General features: G+C 44.5%; 1 protein-coding gene across 2 annotated transcripts in view; it reads left to right on the forward strand.

The window, feature by feature from the left end:
- Positions 1-566: 566 nt before the first annotated feature.
- mv (lysosomal-trafficking regulator mauve) overlaps positions 567-19,777 on the forward strand; it is a 110,832-nt gene continuing 91,621 nt past the window's right edge. Inside the window, exons 1-8 of one of the 2 annotated variants that reach the window (XM_084583257.1) lie at positions 567-913; positions 1,467-1,576; positions 4,376-4,455; positions 5,817-5,970; positions 6,913-6,997; positions 7,770-9,859; positions 15,612-15,770; positions 18,295-18,460. In XM_084583257.1, the coding sequence (XP_084439383.1) occupies positions 1,490-1,576; positions 4,376-4,455; positions 5,817-5,970; positions 6,913-6,997; positions 7,770-9,859; positions 15,612-15,770; positions 18,295-18,460 (2,821 nt within the window). In that variant the 5' untranslated portion in view covers positions 567-913; positions 1,467-1,489. Of the gene's footprint in view, positions 914-978; positions 1,577-4,375; positions 4,456-5,816; positions 5,971-6,912; positions 6,998-7,769; positions 9,860-15,611; positions 15,771-18,294; positions 18,461-19,777 lie in introns of those variants that run through there. The other variant, XM_084583258.1, reaches the window with a different exon arrangement.

Genomic DNA, 19,777 nt, shown 5'->3' on the forward strand with positions numbered 1-19,777 from the left:
CAAGTGTGACAGATACTGCGCTTTTCGTTTCCTGTTTCATTTATTCTTTTTTCGAGGCAGACATATACCTCCGAATTCTTTCTGCATTGGAAAGAAGAGGGGAATAAATTGTTAGAAGCATGGTTAGAAGTTTGACGGATCTCTGCTAGTCTGATTAATTAATCCCCGCTGGGGTGGTGCAGTGGTACGACGCCCGACTACTGTGCCGGAGTACCCGACCTCGGCGGCTGCGTTTCGATGGAGGCGAAACGAAGAGGCGTCCGTGTGCTGTGCGATGTCAGCGCACGTTAAAGATCCCCAGGTGGTCGAAATTACTCCGTAGTCCTCCACTACGGCTCCTCTTTCTCTCTTTGCACTTTCACTCCCACCTTCCTCCCTTCCCTTACGGCGCGGTTGAGGTGTCCACAGCAAACAAGTGAGACAGTTACCGCGCCTTTCCCTTCCTATAAATCAATTAGTCTGCTAGTCCAATGATTCATTTGCAGTCGCGTTGCCACAATATGGCGTTGCAGGTGTTCCATGTTGATCGTAGTTGTCCATTCCCTACCATAGATCGTGTATCATGTTTTTGTTCCGTGTTCGCTCTAACAGTTTTAAATTTGGAACAGCTGGCCCTACTTCTCTCGAGTGTCGCCGCAGCGGTTCATTTCGACCCTTTTCCTGTGCGTGTTTTGCTCAGTGCGGATTTGTCGAATGTCATCAAGCTGGAGGATCAAAACATTGGGTCCAATGTCCCGTGGTGCTTCAGTCACGTGCCAGTACGTCGACTGCTTGCCGAACTCACTAGAAATGGAGGCCGACGACGCAGGGATAACCTGTGATTAGTTCGACCCCTGAGGAAGGGACGCTGAGCCATTACCGTGGTCGCCACCTCCTGCGTTGCGGTACCAATCGCAAGTGTGATTCCAGGCTGGTAAGTTACGCAACTCAGACGTCGCGGCGAGTGCACGCCCACTTTATCGGCGTCAGGCGCTTATCGCACGCTTTGGCGACTTCCGACTAGCGGGGGAAGCGGTCGTAATCGCATCATATCGGGGTAGCTTCGATCTCCACTTGAGGGGAACGTCGAGGGATGGAACGCAGTCATGTTTGGCGGCTTCCTTGACCGCCGGCCGGAAGTTATAGCCGTACCGCGCACTGTGGAGCTAAATAATTGACTGGTGCATGTAGTTTCTGTTCTGGCCCTGTTTGACCTGTGACTGACATGTCAGCGGAACCGTCGCGTTGTATAAGGTTGAATTAGTGTTCCCCTGCACTGAACTCACGCGACGATGCGTCACCATTGCTGGCGATAAGATTTTCACTCGCATTTCAGTAGCGCCGGATCGAGGGATCACGCGCACGTGTGGCGTAGTGGTGTGTTGTGCGCGATTCCATGCGTGAAACCGATCGACCACCTGTGGAGTGACGCCGACTGTGTTGTTGTGTCTCTCTCTCCTCTCTCCCTGCGAATGCTCCCCGTCCAGTGGCATGTCCAGAAACGAGGACGATGAGCCAAATGCCGGAAAAGCAAGTGAGCCGCGGACTGAAAGAGGCGTGGCACAGATTCATCGCCGCGCCGAGTCGAAGTCGGGAGGTAATGATCACTAATTGCATTTGTTATGCGGTTCGTGTCTCGCTGGTGTGCACGCTTCATTTCTCGATCGAAACAATGCACTCGCGCGGGAGCTGCAAAGGCTGTGTACTGGTTTCGTTGCTGCCGCGGCTATGCTTCAGCGGTTTGGCTTAACGGTTTTTGCATCCTAATTTCCAGAGTTGGCATAGGTCCTTGCATGTGCGTCATGTTCTGGCTGGTTATCCGACCGCGTGCACAAAGTTTTATTTTCATATTTGAACAGGATACAAAATTTTTGATCGATTTACTGAGTTATATCAAATGCAAATTAGCTGAATGAATTGACTGCTGTCCTGAGCTGTCACAGCCACGTACCGGGCTGTCACATTGCAGAGACATATTAACTGGCTCTCCATGATCACAGTGCGGTACGCAGGTTTAATTTTCTGGGATATTTTTTTCCGCTTTAAATTGAGCATGCAATTAATGTGTGAGTCATGCATCCTCAAACAAAAGGTGTCACAACATATAAGTTTGACTACCACAGCTCACAAACCGTTACATGCAAAGCACTATACCAGTCTTAATAGTAAATGTTGTAAGGATCCTTGTCACTGACCTTTCTCCCTATCTGTTGAATGATAAACATATGATGCATCACACTATATCTGTTATTGCCCAGATCTTATCAGTTATTATCTTCCACTGTTCTGAGTGCAAATAGGTCAGTGTGCTGGTCCAGAAATTGTTCTTAAGAAATGAGTGCTAAATGTTAAAATTATATAACTGACACTAATTTGTTCGAGCTTCTTACCCTTTACTTTCATGCGATAGACACTGACACTTTAGGGGCTTTTAGATATGCAGCAGTGCTACCAATTCCTTTGCTCTAAACTTGAAAATTCACTGTAATGGTGATCGAGCAATGCCTCAGTGAAAATTTACTGAGAATTCGGTCTCTCTATCGTAGGTGCCTTGCTAGGTTGAGGTATTTTCCTAGGTTATGTCTATGCATTAATGTAATTTTATATTTTATTTCTCTGTAAAAAATAATGCTCTTTGGAAGTTACATTGGCAATCGACTCTATATATGTGCATTGTATGTCTTCAGTTTGAAGCATCCCTTAGCTTAAATGCTGGATCGCTAATGTGCAAAAGGGGAATAGCTGATGGCTTGCTCGTGCTTTTCATACCGGTTACATTTGTGTAACTGAAGTCCTGAAAATAAAGATGAAGAGTTTATGAATTGGAAAGGGTGGGCATGTATGATTTAGTAGAAACTTTTTTTTGTGTGTAATTATGGGGATTTGTTTGCAGCAATCTCAAGCTTAGAATGCTTCGGCATCGTTTCTGTGTTTATGTGAAGAGTATACTTTGTACTGCCGCTAGCTATCCTAATATACAGGAGAACTGGCACCTATATACTGTGTAGTCATTGCTGAAGCCTAGTGTTGTAGGGTATGGGTTGAGGATCCTATACCTTTCTTAACATATAAAGCAGGCTTTTGCAGAGACTCTTTTGAGTTCCTTTGCATCAGAAAAACAGCACCACGAGTTTGTTCCAGGTCAAGTTTGCAGGGTTGTTCAAGTTATTTGTTTTCAATTTTATTGTGGAGTCTGGAATGTAGGTATGGTCTGCAACTCTTCCGGTTCTCACAAGAAGTTCACGTTATCACATTTTATAATTTTACTTCTATACATCATAGCATGTACATTAACCAACCAGACCGTTCAATTCTCATGTAATTATAAATCCGAGGACTATGCCGTGTTTTCACTTATCATCACCAGCTGGACTATACCCACTGCAGAGCGAAGGCCTCTTCAATATTACTCCATTTAATCTAGTCCTTTGCTAGCAGCATCCACTTGACCCCCTCAAACTTCTTGACCTCATTTGCCCATATAATTTTCTGCCACCCCCTGCTATGCTTTCCTCCCCTTGGAATCCAACTTGTTACCCTTAGTGGCCATCGGTTACGTTCTTCTGCACTACATGCCTTGCCCATGCCCATTTCTTCTTCTTGATTTCCACTAGAATGTCATTAAAATTCATTCCTTCTCTACTGTACCTCCCCCACCTGTATTTTCCGAGTCTATTTTATTTGCTGTGAAAAAGCAGCATGATGCAGAAATGAGCCAAAATCTACTACGGCATTGCCACAACCCTTGTTTAGGTAGCAAGAGTGGTGCATTGGACTGACTGCATTTGTTTCAGAGTCTTTTGGTAGGCTTTTTCTTTTCACATCATTATTGTGTCATTGGCTTTTAATTTTGCCACTGGCTTGTAATTAAGAAGGCATCCTGTTTGTACTAATTTTGGCATGAGGTGACATATTTTCCCTTGATGAGTGAATAGGAAGTATAATTCAGGTGATGTTTTTTGTGGTGGTGGAGGGGGGGGTGGAAATCTTTTGTTGTAGAAAAATACTTGGGCACTTGGGGAGGATATGGTCTTTATCATGGAGACATATGATAAGTGGCTGCTGTGCCTCATAAGGTGTATCTTGTATCAAAATTGAAGTTATGATACGCTGGTTACCGGTAGTTTGGTTTAGAGACTGTTGTGTAAAGTGGAGTTCCTCCGGAGCAACAGTGCAGCCTTTGCTTCAAAAGTGTCGGCCGTAAGAGCATACCGCTTTAGCAACTAACATCATATTTTTTTGCTTACCCTGAACTGTGCAAATAGTGAAAGAATTTTCAGTTTTCTAGCAGAAATGGATCACTTGGCGTGTATCTAATTCTACTGACAAAAGCATAGTTTGTACATGTTCTTCAGGCCTCGGTAAGCTTTCTTGCTTATCATGGTTCAATTGACAGTTGCAGAGTCAGCTGCTTGACATATTCCTGGTGAAACTAATAGTGGAGTACCAAGATGTGCCAAGTTCGGTGCAACTCACGTGAGTGTTTCTGGGGCACTTATATTGTTTGCAATTTGCGTGTTCCATTTTTTTCCACTGTTCACGGAAAGTGTATGGAGAGAAAAGAAGAAAACAGTAATTCTCATATGTAATAAGTTGAGGAATGAGCATTCACTGTCCTAACAAGATAAGTGATCACGAATGCAAGGAAAAAGTTATAAAATTTATATATACTTTGTTATGTGTGTGACTCAAGGCTTGTTTAGAACTCTCTAAGCAATTAAAATGCTATCAGTAGCCCTTCTATTCATGACACCATTGCTTTTATCTTGGTCCATTGTGTTGCTCTGACTAGTGGCTTTATAACATTTGATAACACACTGAGCCTGTGGCAGTAAAGTGGGATTACCTTTTACCTTAGGTCATGCATCTATATATGTTCGTCTATGACAAGTGATCGCTTTTTGTGTCTTGCTACAAGTTGCCTAACGAGTTCTCGTATTTTTGCTGGCTTTTGTGTCCTACGGGATGCCTTTGTTATTGCGCTGAATTTTATTTATATTATTTATAATATTTATTTATTTTATTTTATATTGTTGTAAAAGGGGTTTGTAAGGAGGTTGGCAATATATTTTTTCCAGTAGGCGCAATAATTATAGGAAGAAAGCTTGACGCAGTGTTCACCTGTTTACCGTGGTTTATATTGCGCAATATGCGACATTTGGTATGTGTATTGCGGCTGCTAAAGGAGCTCAGATTGCATCAAGAAAGGCATTTTTCAAAACGATAACAGTACGAAGAATCAGGGGCATCACTACTCAAGTGAGGCAGCTATCCATTTTTCTTAGAAATTGGCCTCACATTAAGTGCAGTGCTGAATAAATCGGGCCATACCTTCATCGCCCGTTACACTCATTTATCTTTACCTACGTATTAAGTATTTTCTTGTGCTATGTATCAGAGTAAATCAAAGCCCTGCCATCTATCTATTGTTTCTCAATGTCTGTGCAGCAGACGACCATTTATCAGCTGCCAACTAACTGCGGTTCGCCACTGTAGTGAATGGATGTGGATGATGAAAAGATTTTTGACTTGTATAGTTGTGTTACTCTGTGGATGTCATAGTTTCGTCTTTGCGATAAAGATCTCCAGGTGGTCGAAATTACTCCATAGCCCTCCACTACAGCTCCTTCTTCTCTCTTTCCACTTTCACTCCCACCTTCCTCTGTTTCCTTACCACGTGGTTCAGGGGTCCATGGAAACAAGTGTGACAGATACTGCGCCTTTCCCTTTCTGTGAACCAATGACATACGAATAAGCCATTTTCGCGTGCATTCATGGCTCCCGCTTGGAGTGAGTGCTATCATTCGGTGACGTGGCACCCCTGTCGACACGTGCAGTGAGTGGATCAGTGCTGGGAACGTGCTGGCTCACCAGCTCATGCTGGAAGTGCACGAGGCATGCAGCGGGGACGATCCGGCCCCCTGCCGGGAGTTCCTGCTGTCCGGCCGTGGATGGAAACTACTCTGGGCTCTCGTCCGCATCGGCTCCCAGGTACACGTGGATCGCTTCAGATGTGGGCCTAAAGTTCTCGCATTGTTTCCTGAAGCTTGCCTCTTGGTTATTCCTACTTTTGGTGAAATGGCTACTGCCTGTAACTGTTTTTACACGGGTTTCCCAGAAATAAATAAGTCAGTGGAAGGTTACCTCCTGTGCTGCGTGTTACGGTTGCACCCGTAATAATGAAGCGCACACTTCAGTTATCAGACTCCTGTCATCCTTACCAAGTGGGAATTTGGCAACATTTGGTACAAAGGCTGGAAAATTCTGCTGGCAAAACACCCTGGACGATACAGCCTGGAAGCACACAGTGGGAAAAACATTTGTGCTGTAAATGGAAAATACTAAATGGAAGGATATGTTCTATGTCCTCAATGTAATGTGCTAAGAAAGAGTTAGAATGTTGGAATGTGCTCTGTATTATTCTGGCTGCAACTGAACCTTGGTTGTGTTTCACATTTATTTTTAAGAGTGACTTAGAGCTACGAGATACCAAGGTGCGAAAATATCCTGCTTATATTAAGGAGACTGTGCGACACTTTTGTAGGCCTATTCCTAAGCACTTTATTCAAGCGCTGTCTTGGGGTATCAGCAGCAAGTATTGATGAGCTAATGCATTCTAGTAAGGTACACTTCATTCAGCTTTTCTAGGGTTTTAACGAAAATTCATTTTATCTTGTCCATTTTGCTAATCCAAAATGGCTGGGCAAAAGCGAGGGGCAGTTGGGCGAAGTGGAGTATTACTTATAAAGCACGCTAAAATTTCTATGTCGATGAGTGACGCCAGTTTCAGCTATGTGTACAAAGTGCTGTCACTGTGCATTGGAAGAGAGAAAATATCAACAGATTTGAGGCCACTTTAAATTAGGCAGAACAAGTGGAACAAACAGCACACAGCCCTTCTGTGGTGTGACATAAATTTCTTCTGGACCGCAGTCCCTGCCGTGCTGTAAGGAGCTGTCCAGGGTGGCAATATCCCTCTTGGCATTTTTCTCCAAGCTCGAAGAGCCATGGTCGCCAGGTAATGCATGGCTGTCATTTGCTTGACAGTGCTTTCATCGCAAACACCAGCGCTGCATGTGACTTCTTTCCATTTTACTTGCATATCTTTTCAAGCTGCTTTCGCGCAAAATTTTCCATTTGTAAATGCAGGTAACATGTGCACAAATACTAGTTGCATAATATTATAATATATGAGCATTTATAAGTTTAGGCCAACATTGTAAGTCTTATTTTATGCAAATTTCTCACATCACTTTATGGTCACCTTTTTTCCGAGTTGTTTGGGGTCACGATAGGGCATCTGCCTCTTTCAGTGGCATTTTAATTTTCTGTGATTTCACTGCTACATTTTTTAAGAGACGATGGAGAGCTTGTAAGGGAAATCGAGCTAGGCACAGACAGACAGCAGCAGAGCTTTTAGACCTTGCTACTAATAAGGCTGTGTTCATTGCAATTTAGTGCGAACCATTTTCTTTTGAGTAATAGTATTGTAGAAGATCGTGAATAAGTTATGGCTTACACTGCATTTATATTGGGCTGCTTTTTCACACTTTGCAATGGTGATTTTGAAGTAGATATCCTGCCTTTGCTGAAGCTTTCAGCCCAACAAAAGCCACACTTTTTCTCACATGCTTAAACGCTTGTCAGTATGAAGAGCATAAAATTTTACTCCAAGTTTGGTTTACGAATCGTTGAAACACAATTTATTCCTTTCTTGACTTATTGATCAGCAAACGTGCAGCTTTTCAGTTTGCAAAAGTTTACTTCCTGTTGTTTTGACTTTCTTGAAGGAACATTCGAGTGGGAATTTGAGGAGAGGGACCTCATGGCTTGCTCCGTCACTCCAGCAAGTCCGACCAAGACAAGTTTGAAACACCGCCGCTGTCGACAGAAACCACAAGCAGAATCAGCATCGGACAGCTCCGACTCAACGGATTCGGAGCAAATGGAAGTGCCTTCACCGCTGCTGCTGCGGACGTCTACTGCATTGTTTCTTTCCAACAAGGACCCATTGGACTCTGCAAGCGAGGGTTGGGAAGATCGTTTAGACCCGCGCCGGAGTGCACCTCTCGAAGAGGCCCTTACCGACAAAGAAACCAAGGTCGCAAGTGCACGCGTTGCACCATCTTTTCTACTGCACTGCCTTGTCACACTTTTGACCCAGTCCTGTCGTGGGGCAGTTCACAAGGGTGATCGTTGGCAAGCCATTGCTACATCCATATCGGGACTGTGTCTGCCCGGCGCACTGGAGCTGTTCAACAGCCTCTCTCACTCGCCTCAGGGAGGGTCACAGCTGAAGCAGCTGCTGGGACAGCCCAGTTCCAAATCTCTTCAGCGTAGAGTCTTGCGCCTCATCATCACAGCGACATCTCAGCTTCTTCACTCTGGGTGCGGCTACTCGCATCAATCCATCCGCAAGTACCGTGTCCTCTCGACTCTCCTTGACACGTGTCAACCCGCATTGGATGCTGGAGACTCGGAATCGGTGGTGGAAAGCATGTGTGCTGCATTGATATTCATTCGGGACGCTATTCGAAGCTTCCCGTCCTCAGAGGGAAGCCTGAACTGGGTTGTGGAAGCCGTGCATCGGCTATGTTCTCACAGCAGCCTTCAAGCAACGCTGTGTTCCTCTGATCGCTCGTCTTGCCTCATCATCAGCAGTCTTCTTGCGGACATCGTCCTGTCGCTGAAGCGGGCCAAGACTGCGCGGAGGCAGGGCATTGCGTTTCATCACCACGACGCACTGCTTGGGACACAGCTGAGGCACAGCATGTCGGAGCTCTCTTCAGGATGTTGCATTGCGTCTTTGTCTAGTGTCCTTCTGAATGCTCCGTTTCTGTCGACACAAGCCCTGTCCCGTTGCGGCATCTGCTGCTGCATGGCGCTTGATGAGGTCTTTGTGCCGCTTCTCTCAGACTTTGGCTCACGACCCGAGGAAGAAAAACAGCAGATTTTGCAGCTGCTGCAAAAGTGCCTGTGCGCGCAGTTGGGCCTGTTCTCCCACGCGTGCTTCACTTGTCGTGAACGCCAAGACCGAGGAGAGGGGACGTGCGTAACGTATTCCTCACTTTTGAATCATGGTGATGCAGATATACAGGCTTCGGTTGGCAGGCACTTGCTAGCTGTTGTGGAAGCTGCTCGATCACCATTTCGAGAGCTCATCTGCATGCAGGTGGCATTGCCGTGTTTTCTGGAGTTTGACTTTGCAAATGCGGTGAACGCAGAGCCGGAGCTGAACCCATTGTGGTTTTCGGTCTCTGCATTTTCGCTCCTGGGCGCTGATGCCTCCTCAGTGTTCCTGCCTGACAGTTTGCAGATGAAGCTTTTGTACCAGTTGCTAGCACCTGCCGTCGCCCCAGTGTACAGGCATGCAGCTCTGGTTCTAATAGAAACCCTTATTCTTGCCTATGTAAATACTGTCAAGGAAGAAGATGACAGCGGGAGCACTGAAAACAGTCTGTTGCAGCCCTTGGTTGATGGCGAGTCTAACGCGCTCTCAGCGTTCACGCAATTTCTAGCTACTGAAACGAAGGAGTTCCTGCGGAAGGTCAGGCCTCTTATTACGATGCAATCCGTTGAGTCGCTGAACGAGTCCGTTACTGAGGAAAGCACAAATGTGGAGGTGGCCACTCATCAGGAGGCGCAGCTGTCGACGTTGGCCGAGCTGTGGTCGTCCTGCCGTCGCGTGGCACAGTGCAGTGTGGTGCGCTCCCATCTGAGGACGGGCAGCTGTTGTGCCGAGGCCTATCGGCTCTTGCTGTGGCTTGTCGACGAGACGGTGCAAGCCGGTCCGTGCAGCCGGAAAGTGTTTCCTGCTCTGGAGACGTTGCTTGCGTTGCTCCTTCAGTTGTGCCCGGTGCGCCTGTGGCATCAGTCTGAGGTGAGTTCAGTCCTTACCTCTCTTTCTGTTCGTTTTTAATGCAGAATTGCTTTCCGAGGCCCACATGCCATGTTCATGTGGACTCATTAAAAGGGGCAAGCTTTGAGACTGGTCTGACAAGCTATTGACATACTTTGGCATCATTTCTGGGTAGTGTCTGTGAAAGATGTAAGATGCTTGAGTAGGATCACGCACTTCTTTGTGCTGCCTCATGGTTCACCTCGGGCTGCTTTTGCTGTTAAGTTTACTCTCTTTTTTGAGGCGTTATCACTCAGCCAACACAAAACATTGTCCCAGTACTGGAAGTAAGTTGGTGATGGCCGGTTGGATGAGATCAGTGCATTGCCAACACGGTCCAATATTGGGCTGATGGTTCATACTGTCGGGCCTCGTCTGCAGGCGAGCACCCCATTGTATGAGTGACTTTGTGTTGCCGCCATTGCAAGTAAAGCTGAAGATGCCACGTGACCCATCATAGCGCACTGAGCCCTGAGGAAAATTTAATTTCTTTGTCAAATGTCGGACTGCACACAATGTTGTCACATAGTGGTGCAGGTCACTTGCTTACTGCTGGCGGATGGGGTCATTTTATTGGTCTGTTTAATTATTTCAGAATAGCCAAGTAGTTTGGCGGCAACAATATAGAACAGTCTGTAAATGCTTTAACTCGTAGAGGTGTTAGCTGCTTTGGCATCAGCTGCTACATACTGAACAGTTTGGCACTACCATGAACAGAAATTTCCTCGTCTAATTGTTCCTGCATACATGAAAGCTTTAATAACTATGCTTCTTGCCGCATTCTATCCACTGAATAGAAATTGGCATTTACATGAGTTTTATTGTGTGCATCTCGTTTGGTGCACTAAGCAACAGCTAGTGGGATGGGAGCATAAATAACCTGGCACTGTTGCCGTGATGAAATAGAATCGAAATGCGCAGTGCAGGTTGCTAGCACGTCAGTTTAAAAGCATAGCATGGCATGTAGATTTTAAAATGCGGAGATTGGGTCGGGAAGTTGCTGCTACTGCAGCAAAATTTATGGAGTCAAGTATTAAAACCTTCAGCACTAATTACTGCTAGTGCCATTTACTTCATTGGTGGAGCTTGCGTTCAATGTTTGGCAAACTATGTTGATATTCATCAAAGCTCTTTTTATATTTTTTTTTTCACATCAGCAAAACAGCATGTCATGTATGGTCATTCTACTAGCTGGAGGATTGGGATTGCTAATTTTATTTCGCATCCTGAAAGGCTGATAAGTGGGTAGGCTTACCTTAAAATTGCTGCTTGTCTGGTCCTTAGTAACGTGGGACCACTGATTTTGATAACCAATGCTTCTACACTCCTGCTAGGTGGCCAGGATGTTGACCCTTCAGATAGGGCTGTATGAAACATCTGACTGAGTGCGTCACGACTTCACTTCCTATATCAATTCCCGTATCCCTTCCCGTATCACTTCCAGTATCATTTCCCGTATCATTTCCTATACATACTTAGTCGCACTTGTATGTGGCCCATCAGCAGTGCACTCCTGACCAACAGACTGGAAGTGAAATGGAAAGCTGAGATTGGTGGAAACTCCTGGTGACAATAACGCTCTGTGTCAGAAAGGGTCAAAATATGAATAGGGTGGCAGTGCCTATGTCATGTTGACTTTCTGTTGACCTTCATCTTTTTATGTGCAGTGTTTTTGTGGTGGAGTGTAACACTTGGTAGCTGCTTCTTGTTTCAAGGTGTGTCGGTTGTGTTTTAGTGGTCCTATATAGCCACGTGGCACAGGAGCCAAGCACCTGTAGTCAGGTGAAGGCGTCTTCACTTCGTTGTGCACCACTTGGCAGGAAAGATGCCAAACACAGCCTTTGAAAGTGCACTAAAAATACGAAGAAGCCAGACAATCATTGTGATAAGCAGCGGTGTTATCTGCCAACGGGGAGGGAGAATATAGAAACGGTGTGTAATCTTGAGAATTCATGAATGGATAAGGTAGTGAGAAAAGTAAACAATGGCATTGTTCCATGGAAGCAGCTGGATGTCAGTGAAAGGTCATGGAGCACACTAAAAAACATGACTTCATTGTGTAATGTTTTTCTGTTCAGGACAAGGGCAGGGTGATGGGTGTATGGGGGATGAACTCATTGAAAGAGTAACACTCGCAGCGAAGAAGCTCTGATTATGCATCCTAAATTTTTCATTCACAATAAACCCAATGCATTATCAGGGAAAAAAAAAGTAATGCAAATAAGGCGAAATGTATTCCTAGTGGGCTGTATTAAATCCGCCATGGTAACTTGGAGGTTTTTGATCCTGGGGTCATCAAAACCAGACGCCAGCCATGGCAGCTGAAATTTAGTGGAAGCGAAATGCAAAAGGTGTTCCAGTTGTGTGCTGTGTCAGTGCACGTTGATTAACCTAGGTGGCCAAAATTGATGTGGAGCACTTTACTGTGATGCTTTTTTGTCTGTTCCTCATGTGCACCCTCTCTTTCATTCCTTTCCTCATGGCGAATTTTGGGTCCCTACTCTTAGTGCATTGTTTGCTGGTCCTTTTCTCTGTGTAACCATTTAAACCATTTATTTTCGTTATTAGCAGGCTGAACAGTGAAACAACAAATAAATAGCATAAATAAAAGGCTTGTGCTTTTGTCGCTATTCAGCATATTACAAATTTATCTTGCTTGTGCAATAGATGGCTCTTCCAAAATCACAAGTCACATTTAATGCATGTATTAGCTTTCAGAATTCAGAATAATTGTGCACGTACGTAAACTCCTGTGAGTCTCAAATAGTTTGGGCGGCGAGTGCAGTTGCCGTGGTTGCACTAATTTAATGCGTCTCTTTTGTTCTAGTCATAGGTATAAAAAGTAGTCCTCATGTCATGGCAGCAATTCTATTTAACTATTTTAAACGTTTTTTCTTCTTCCACCCTGCTGTGGTGATTCAGCGGCTATGGCACTTAACTGTAGAACCCAAGGGCTTCCTTCGATATGTATGTCATAATGAGCCCATTATTTTTGTACCATTATGCTTTGGCTTAAGTACTACCTAATAATGTGCCCCATTCTCTTGGGGCATAGTATGATGAGGACAGTGATGATGATAATGAGCATCAATAGGCACCCCTTTTGTATATTGAAACAGTTGCATAAAAACTTGGGGACCTCATTTCTGTCACCTAAATCTATGTCCAGGGTGTCCTGTTCTGCATCTCGCAGAATGCTGAGGCATATATTCACCACGTGTCATGGGTTTGCTCGGCGCTCAAGCCAATGAGGATTCGGCACCTGGCAGTATGGGTCGCTCACCAAACAACCCGCCATCTTATATACATTGCTTGGAGGCAGGGACCACATTATCATTCCCTCTTGGACTTTATTAATACACCTCCCCCCTTTTTTTATGCCATTTTTTAATGCCCTGGGGCAATACACATTATATATAAAAAAAACAACTTGGGGGCCTCAGTAAGGGGCCTTTTACGCATTCCCTTAAAGGCCAACTGTAGCCAAAATTTATTGCTCCTTAAAAGCAGTGTTTTCAAGTGGTGTGTTAAGAGAGAGCACTAAAAGTGAAATATAGCATTAGTAACTGAAGCTAGTGTTTCAGGAATCACTCACAAAACCTGTTGCTTCTCAAGCTAAAACCGAAAATAGTGCGGCCATTGCTAGAAGCCAGAAATGACGTAGAAACAGGCGCAATCGGGTCGTCAGGCATTGTAGTTGCTTGTTGCAGAAAAACTCAGCGAGTGGACGGGGTTTTTATTCGGGTGTTCTGAAAGACGTGAGCTTTCATGATATCAATATACAGCACTGCGAATGAAAGCCAGCCATCAATATGGACTATAGTGGGTTTTGGCTTTGTGTTTCCTGGACTTCTGAAAAGCATGCGTCGCGCGCGTTTCTTGCACGCCGCATGTGCTCATGCCCCTGACGGCTGCACACAGTTTCAACACGGTAATCGCGGCGGAATTTATAAAACCTTAAGCAGTGTAACGGATTTAGCTCCACCAAGCCATGCTTCAGTCTCAAGCTCTTGATTGCACGCTGTCCGCAGACTGTTCACACTTAGTGGGCCTGGGTTGAGTCTAGGTAGTGCTGGTTGAAGACTCTTCTCGTGCGCCCGTTTATATGCAATATCCGATAAATTGTTCAACTCCACGACACGTCGCTAGGTGCATGCACCGTCTGCTACACTGGTTTGAAATGCTTGTAATTACAGAAATAGTTTCCTGCAGTGTTATGAAAGTTCTTGTGCAGTAGTTTCAGGACTCACCCATCACATTGTAGCCAAAATAAAATTTCATTTCAATCGGCCTTTAAAGAAATAATGCAATATCATATGAGCATGCATGAGTCACCTTTTTTTTTAATAGTCTAGGAAATTCCACTGATTAATTTGACAGATTATTTCACTAACCGAAGTTAACCCCAAATTTTCCGGTGGCCCAACCCATATTGAGCGCAATTTGGAAATTTTGGGGGAGGGTCGACATTTTTTGTTTACAGTTGGCCAACTGCCTTATTTTGGAGGTCCTACCATATTTTAGGTGTCCTTGGCCCACTCTTCAATTTGGCACATTCATGTGATTGGTTCACTGATGTCATGTGACTTTAATGATGTTACAACACTTGACCAATCGTAATTTCGCAGCACAGAATACAAAGTTTCCTCTCAACAATAGCCTAAATGCTGTGGCATTAACGTATATAAAGTGGCATCTGCCAAATGTCAAGACTGTTGTAACTCACCCCACTAGATGACGTCCCAGTTCTTTTCCTGAACTATGAAGTTTCTATGAAAGCTGTCTAGTTTTCCTTTGTAACTGTATGGCTGCACTTGGGTATGTCCTGCAAGAAATTCAAGAACCCATAGGAGCACTCCAGTTTACAAAGTATTTTTTCTCTGCTATGTCCTCATGTTTTTTCCTTGTAAAACATTTGGTGCGGTTCTTCAATATGCATAACCAGTTAGGCCCAATTATTGCTCTTTAGGTCACAAAATATTTTTCAATTCGAGCTGCCATATGGCCCCGCCAAGGTGGCGCAATGGTTACGGCGCTCGACTACTGTTCAAAAAGATGCAGCGACAGAAGCTTTTCGATGGAGGTAAAAAGCAAGGCGCCCATGATGCTGTGCAATGTCAGTGCACGTTAAAGAACACCAGGTGGTCGAAATTTCCGGAGCCCTCCACTACGGCATCTCTCATAGCCTAGTCGCTTTGGGAACCCCACAAACCAAACCAAACCGAGCTGCCATATTGAAGATTATAGCAACTTTTGCAGTTGGGCTTCATGCTTAATGCTGCAAGTTACACTGTAGCGTAAAGTGCAGTTTTGCTCTCTGTGGACAGCATTGTGAGTGGCTGTGTGAATTACATCTCAGCTTAAGGGAAAAGTTGACTGTGGCTATCGTGCTCAAGGGGTTGCTCGCACCAGATGAAGTATTTATTCCACCAACCTACTATTTCTTTAGAAAAAGAGTTATGTTCGTTGCTCAAGTAAAAATGGCATGTTGATGTGATTGGCTGCAGGGATTCCTTCGATGGGAATTTGAGCATTGCATCTGGGCGCCATTGTTCCAGTGACGTCTTCGCTTGTGATCTGACTGGCGTGGTCTTCAAGTATGGCATGTCGATGTAATTGGCTGAAGGAATTCCTTTCGATGGGAATTTGTTGTTTTGTTCTAGCGTTGCATCTGGCCGCCATTGTTCCAGTGATGCCTTGGCCTGTTATCTTACTGGTGTGGTCTTCTTTGCAGTGCCTGCAACGCAAGGAACTGGTGCGAGAGCTGCGAAACCGTCTGCATGGCTGCCCCAGCGTGAATCGCACTGCGGCTGAATGGCGCTGCCTTCTTGACGCCTTGCTTGGCAACCTTGTGCACTGGACACGTGTGCCCACTTTTTCCAGCCGGCCGAAGGTGCTAGTTGCTTGTGTTTTTGTTGTGTTCGAAGTTTAAAGATCACAGTTCATTTTGTGGGCCAGATTTTTCCTTCGGGGCAGTTCATATAGGCTGACTTACAACTTCACATAAGCGCCCTTGTGTTGTGTAATGCCCATTCACATTCATGCACAGCCATAGGAAGAAGAAATGGGATTAGATAAGTCTTGTCCAGTTTGAATGCACTTGGGAAAATATGGCAGATTAGGCCTAGTGCTTTTTGTTTGCACAAGGGGGGGGGGGGGGGGTGATCGGAGCCAATCACAGCAGACATTGTTATTGTTAGGACTTGAGAAGTAATGGCACTGTGTTGGCTCTGCGTGAGATGCTGCCCCATCGTGGCACTGTCAAGTTTTGTTAAAGCAAGGGAGGTATGAATGGAGCCAACAGAAATTGTGGAAGAAGAGATAAGAGTTTGATAAAGCTCATTCAGCGACTCACCCCTTTCTCCGATTGTGAAAAAATTACAGGAAAGTGCATAATTCTGTTTACAAGCGGTAAGGGTGAAAGACACCCTATAGGACTGTTTTCACTAGCTGTATCGTTATTGTCATCCCTATCTTCGTCCTCACCACTATCGCCGCTATCATCGTTATCAACCAAATGCACAATCATTGTTATCATTACCACTATCATCATCACTGACTGCATCAATGTAGTCATCACTACTATTATTTTCACAGCAGACAAGGACAATTTCAATCAGTTTCCTATGAGCCTGGCGTGGCTGAGTGGTTGCGCGCTCGGCTGGGGACCGGAGGGGTAATGGTTCGATTCCCGGTGGAGACATTTTTTCTTCAAGTGTCAGTTTGTGCGAACGTTTCCGCAGCCCGTGAGCCTAGAAAGGCTTTCGCTTCAATAATGTTGTCGTTGCATCCTGAACTTTGTTCTTCTTTTCACATATGCACACATGCAACATGTTGTAGTCTGGTTCAGACAGAAAAAAAACGACTGAATGGATTCAGTTGGGGACGAGTAATTAGCATGCTAGCTTTTGAGTATGTGTTACTTTTCACTTTTGTCCACTGAATGTCCTAGTGTGTGAGTGCTAAAGGGTCACCTTTTGAACTGTTGTTTCGATAAAATTTTTAGGGATGGCGTATCTTCTTCTGATTTGAATATATTCCAAGTTTCATGATTTTAGCACTAATAGCAAGTTGTAGCTGTCATCATGAGTAATTTAGTTTGTCAGCTTAGGAAAAGTATCACTTCAAAACTAATGAAGATATACTAACTGTTTGTGCTTAGATAACTTCTAGGTAGTTCATTATGCAGGATACGGCCGATTGCAGGTTATTTATGGCATTTTTTTGTATAAACTTGACCACTTTAAAAACAAACTAAATTTTTTATATATCTTAGAGAGTACTTAGGAATGCAAAAAGTACCTTATCTTGTTCCCAACAAGATTTTAGTACAGAAATCACCTTGAGAGCACCCTTTGGCAAAATAGCCTGGAAATGGCAGGTTTTCTAACATTTGTGCTCTTCCAAAAAGTGAAAACTGAGAAAAATGTGTTCAAAGATTCCAGAGCATGATATATTTGAATTTATGGCCTAAATTAATAAATCAATGCAGCCTGGTGCATACGCTGGGCAGTGCTTTTCAATACGACACTGCTCTTTGGCGATTGCTTCGAGTTGCCTCTTTTATTATTATTTTTTTTTTTCAGCTTTAGAGCTGTCCAGCACCCTTGTCTACACTTCTGAAATGCTTTCCTTAGCTGCTTGCTAGGCGTGCCTCTTCATCTAGGGTCCATAATCTACCTCCAGCTTGTCGAGCTCTTTAGTTAGCAAGGCTTCCAGTGGTGTGAAAAGTGTTCAAAGGATATGTGCTGCATTTTAGTCAATCCAAGCTTATATTTTTGGTCTACTAGCAAACCGTTGTTGCCACGGTCAGAAATTTGCCTTTTCTTTCCGTCTTTCTTTTTTAGTTGTCTGCTGTGGTTTTGTTAGCAGGTTCTTTTTGGCTGGAGAGCACGAAAAACAAGCATCCTAAGTTGTGGATGCACTCCGCATACAGTTTCTTTCCTGCTGCATCTTGAAATCGGTGTTCGTGGGCGCTTTTGGTGATTAGTGCAGCCCATCTCGCAAAAACATTAATTAGAATTTTTCTACTGTGGAGGTGACAGCCAAACTTGGACAGAAGTTTCCTTAATATGCATAATCCAAAACATCAAAAATTTAAAAACACATTTTTTTTTTGATGAAAATTGTGATTTTAGCCCCGCGTCCCCCCTTAACACACCACTTTCTTTCATCATCTTATTGGCAGTTTTGAACAGTAGTTTCACAAACAATAAACCTTGCATTAAAAATGAAATTGTTCCCCGCAAATGCTTCATCATTGGTTTAGCTGTAACGTAGGCTGCATATGTAATTAATCAGAAAACACAGTTGTTGCTCTGCTAGCATAGAAGAGACTAGAAAAATTACTGTGGGTGCCTTTTCGCTGGGAAGCTGCCGGTCTCTGTACTTTCCTTCTCTTTTCTTTTGTTTCCAAGGTGGACAGCAGCCTGGTGTCACGTGCGGCCTTACTCCGACACGAGTCCAGCTCTACATCCCTCCTTCCTGAAGCCGACGAAGAGCTTGGCTATGAAGCCGACTCAGAGTCCAGTCCTGATGACTACGCAACATCGGATGGGGCACTGTCCATGTCGCGGGAGGCTGGTGAGAGGTCCACACTTTTACTCTTTTGCAGTGTCTGAGTGTCACTGGTGCTTTGGCTGCTGAATCCATGGCTGTATGGTTGAACCCCGGCCACAGTAGCCACAGTGGCCACATTTCGGTGCAGGCAGAATGCAGTAGTAGCTTGTCTTTTGTGCGATGTGGGTGTACACTCGGAGACAAAAGTCTCCAGGGCGTGTGAGCAACAAAGAAAAGGTAAACAGGGTCATTTTCCTGTGGTCTGAGACCCCACATTTGTGGAGGTGATAGATTTGCCTCCTTCAGCACATGCGAGTTAAATCAGGTGTTCTTTGTCATGGATTGCGTATGCATGCCTGAATCGCTGCTTGCATATCATCGAGGCCTTTGTTCCTGGCAGTGTGTTAAAGAACCTGGGGTGGCCATATTTATCGGGGACTCCACTACGATGTCCATCAGCTTACATGTGGTTCATATAAATTGAAACATACACAGCTAATGCTAGCTTTTTGTAGCGAAAGCTACACTACGGTAGGCTTTCAAGCCGTCAGCGTAACATCGTGTTACCGTGGCACCATGGAAGATGAAAATGGAGAAGAAGAAGAAAGCGAAGGAAAAGAAAAAGAAAAATATGAAGCAGGGAAATAAGAAGGAAAAGAAGAAGGAGAAGACAGATAACTCGGTAGTTGGTAGAAGCGAACGAGTGGCTATGAACAGAAGGTCGGTTTGAACATTGTGACGGCAGTGTGGCCTGGAGTTCGACGTAGAGACAATGTCATACCACTAGAAATCTTCTACACCCAAATGAGAATGGTCAATGACGAGAGGCAAGGGGTGCTCATACGTGAAGTGATTCCCCTATGGCATAAATAAAGCTGAAATCATAGAGTAACAGCCAGTACACCGCCAACCTCTGCCGCTACCTCCGTGAAACTGGACTTCACTCCTTCTTTTAACTTTCTGTCTCCTGCATTCCATTCCCCCTTTCTCAACTTATGCTTTATGGCAAACTTCTCAAATAAAAAAAAAACTATTATGCGCAAAAGCCATGTCTTTAAAGCCGAACCTAAGCGTAGCCATGCAGATTGCTTTCGCGTAACTCCAGGTTTAACCACAAGCTAAACCACAGCTAATTTTTTAAATTCTTATTGAGCACCTAAAAATGCAATGCAGCACAATTTTGACAGGGACAAAGAATAGGTAGGGCATCATAGAGCTGACTTTAAGGTTGAAGCCATTGCTGTGGTGCCTCGTCTTTTTTTTTTTTTTTGTCTATCTTAATATCGCGCTGTTTTGCATTTTAGCTGTCATGAATTACCAACTAGCCTACCGCACTCACAA

This window comes from Amblyomma maculatum, chromosome 11, assembly GCF_055883805.1.
Source record: "Amblyomma maculatum isolate TAMU_Amacu chromosome 11, ASM5588380v1, whole genome shotgun sequence".
Taxonomy (NCBI): domain Eukaryota; kingdom Metazoa; phylum Arthropoda; class Arachnida; order Ixodida; family Ixodidae; genus Amblyomma; species Amblyomma maculatum.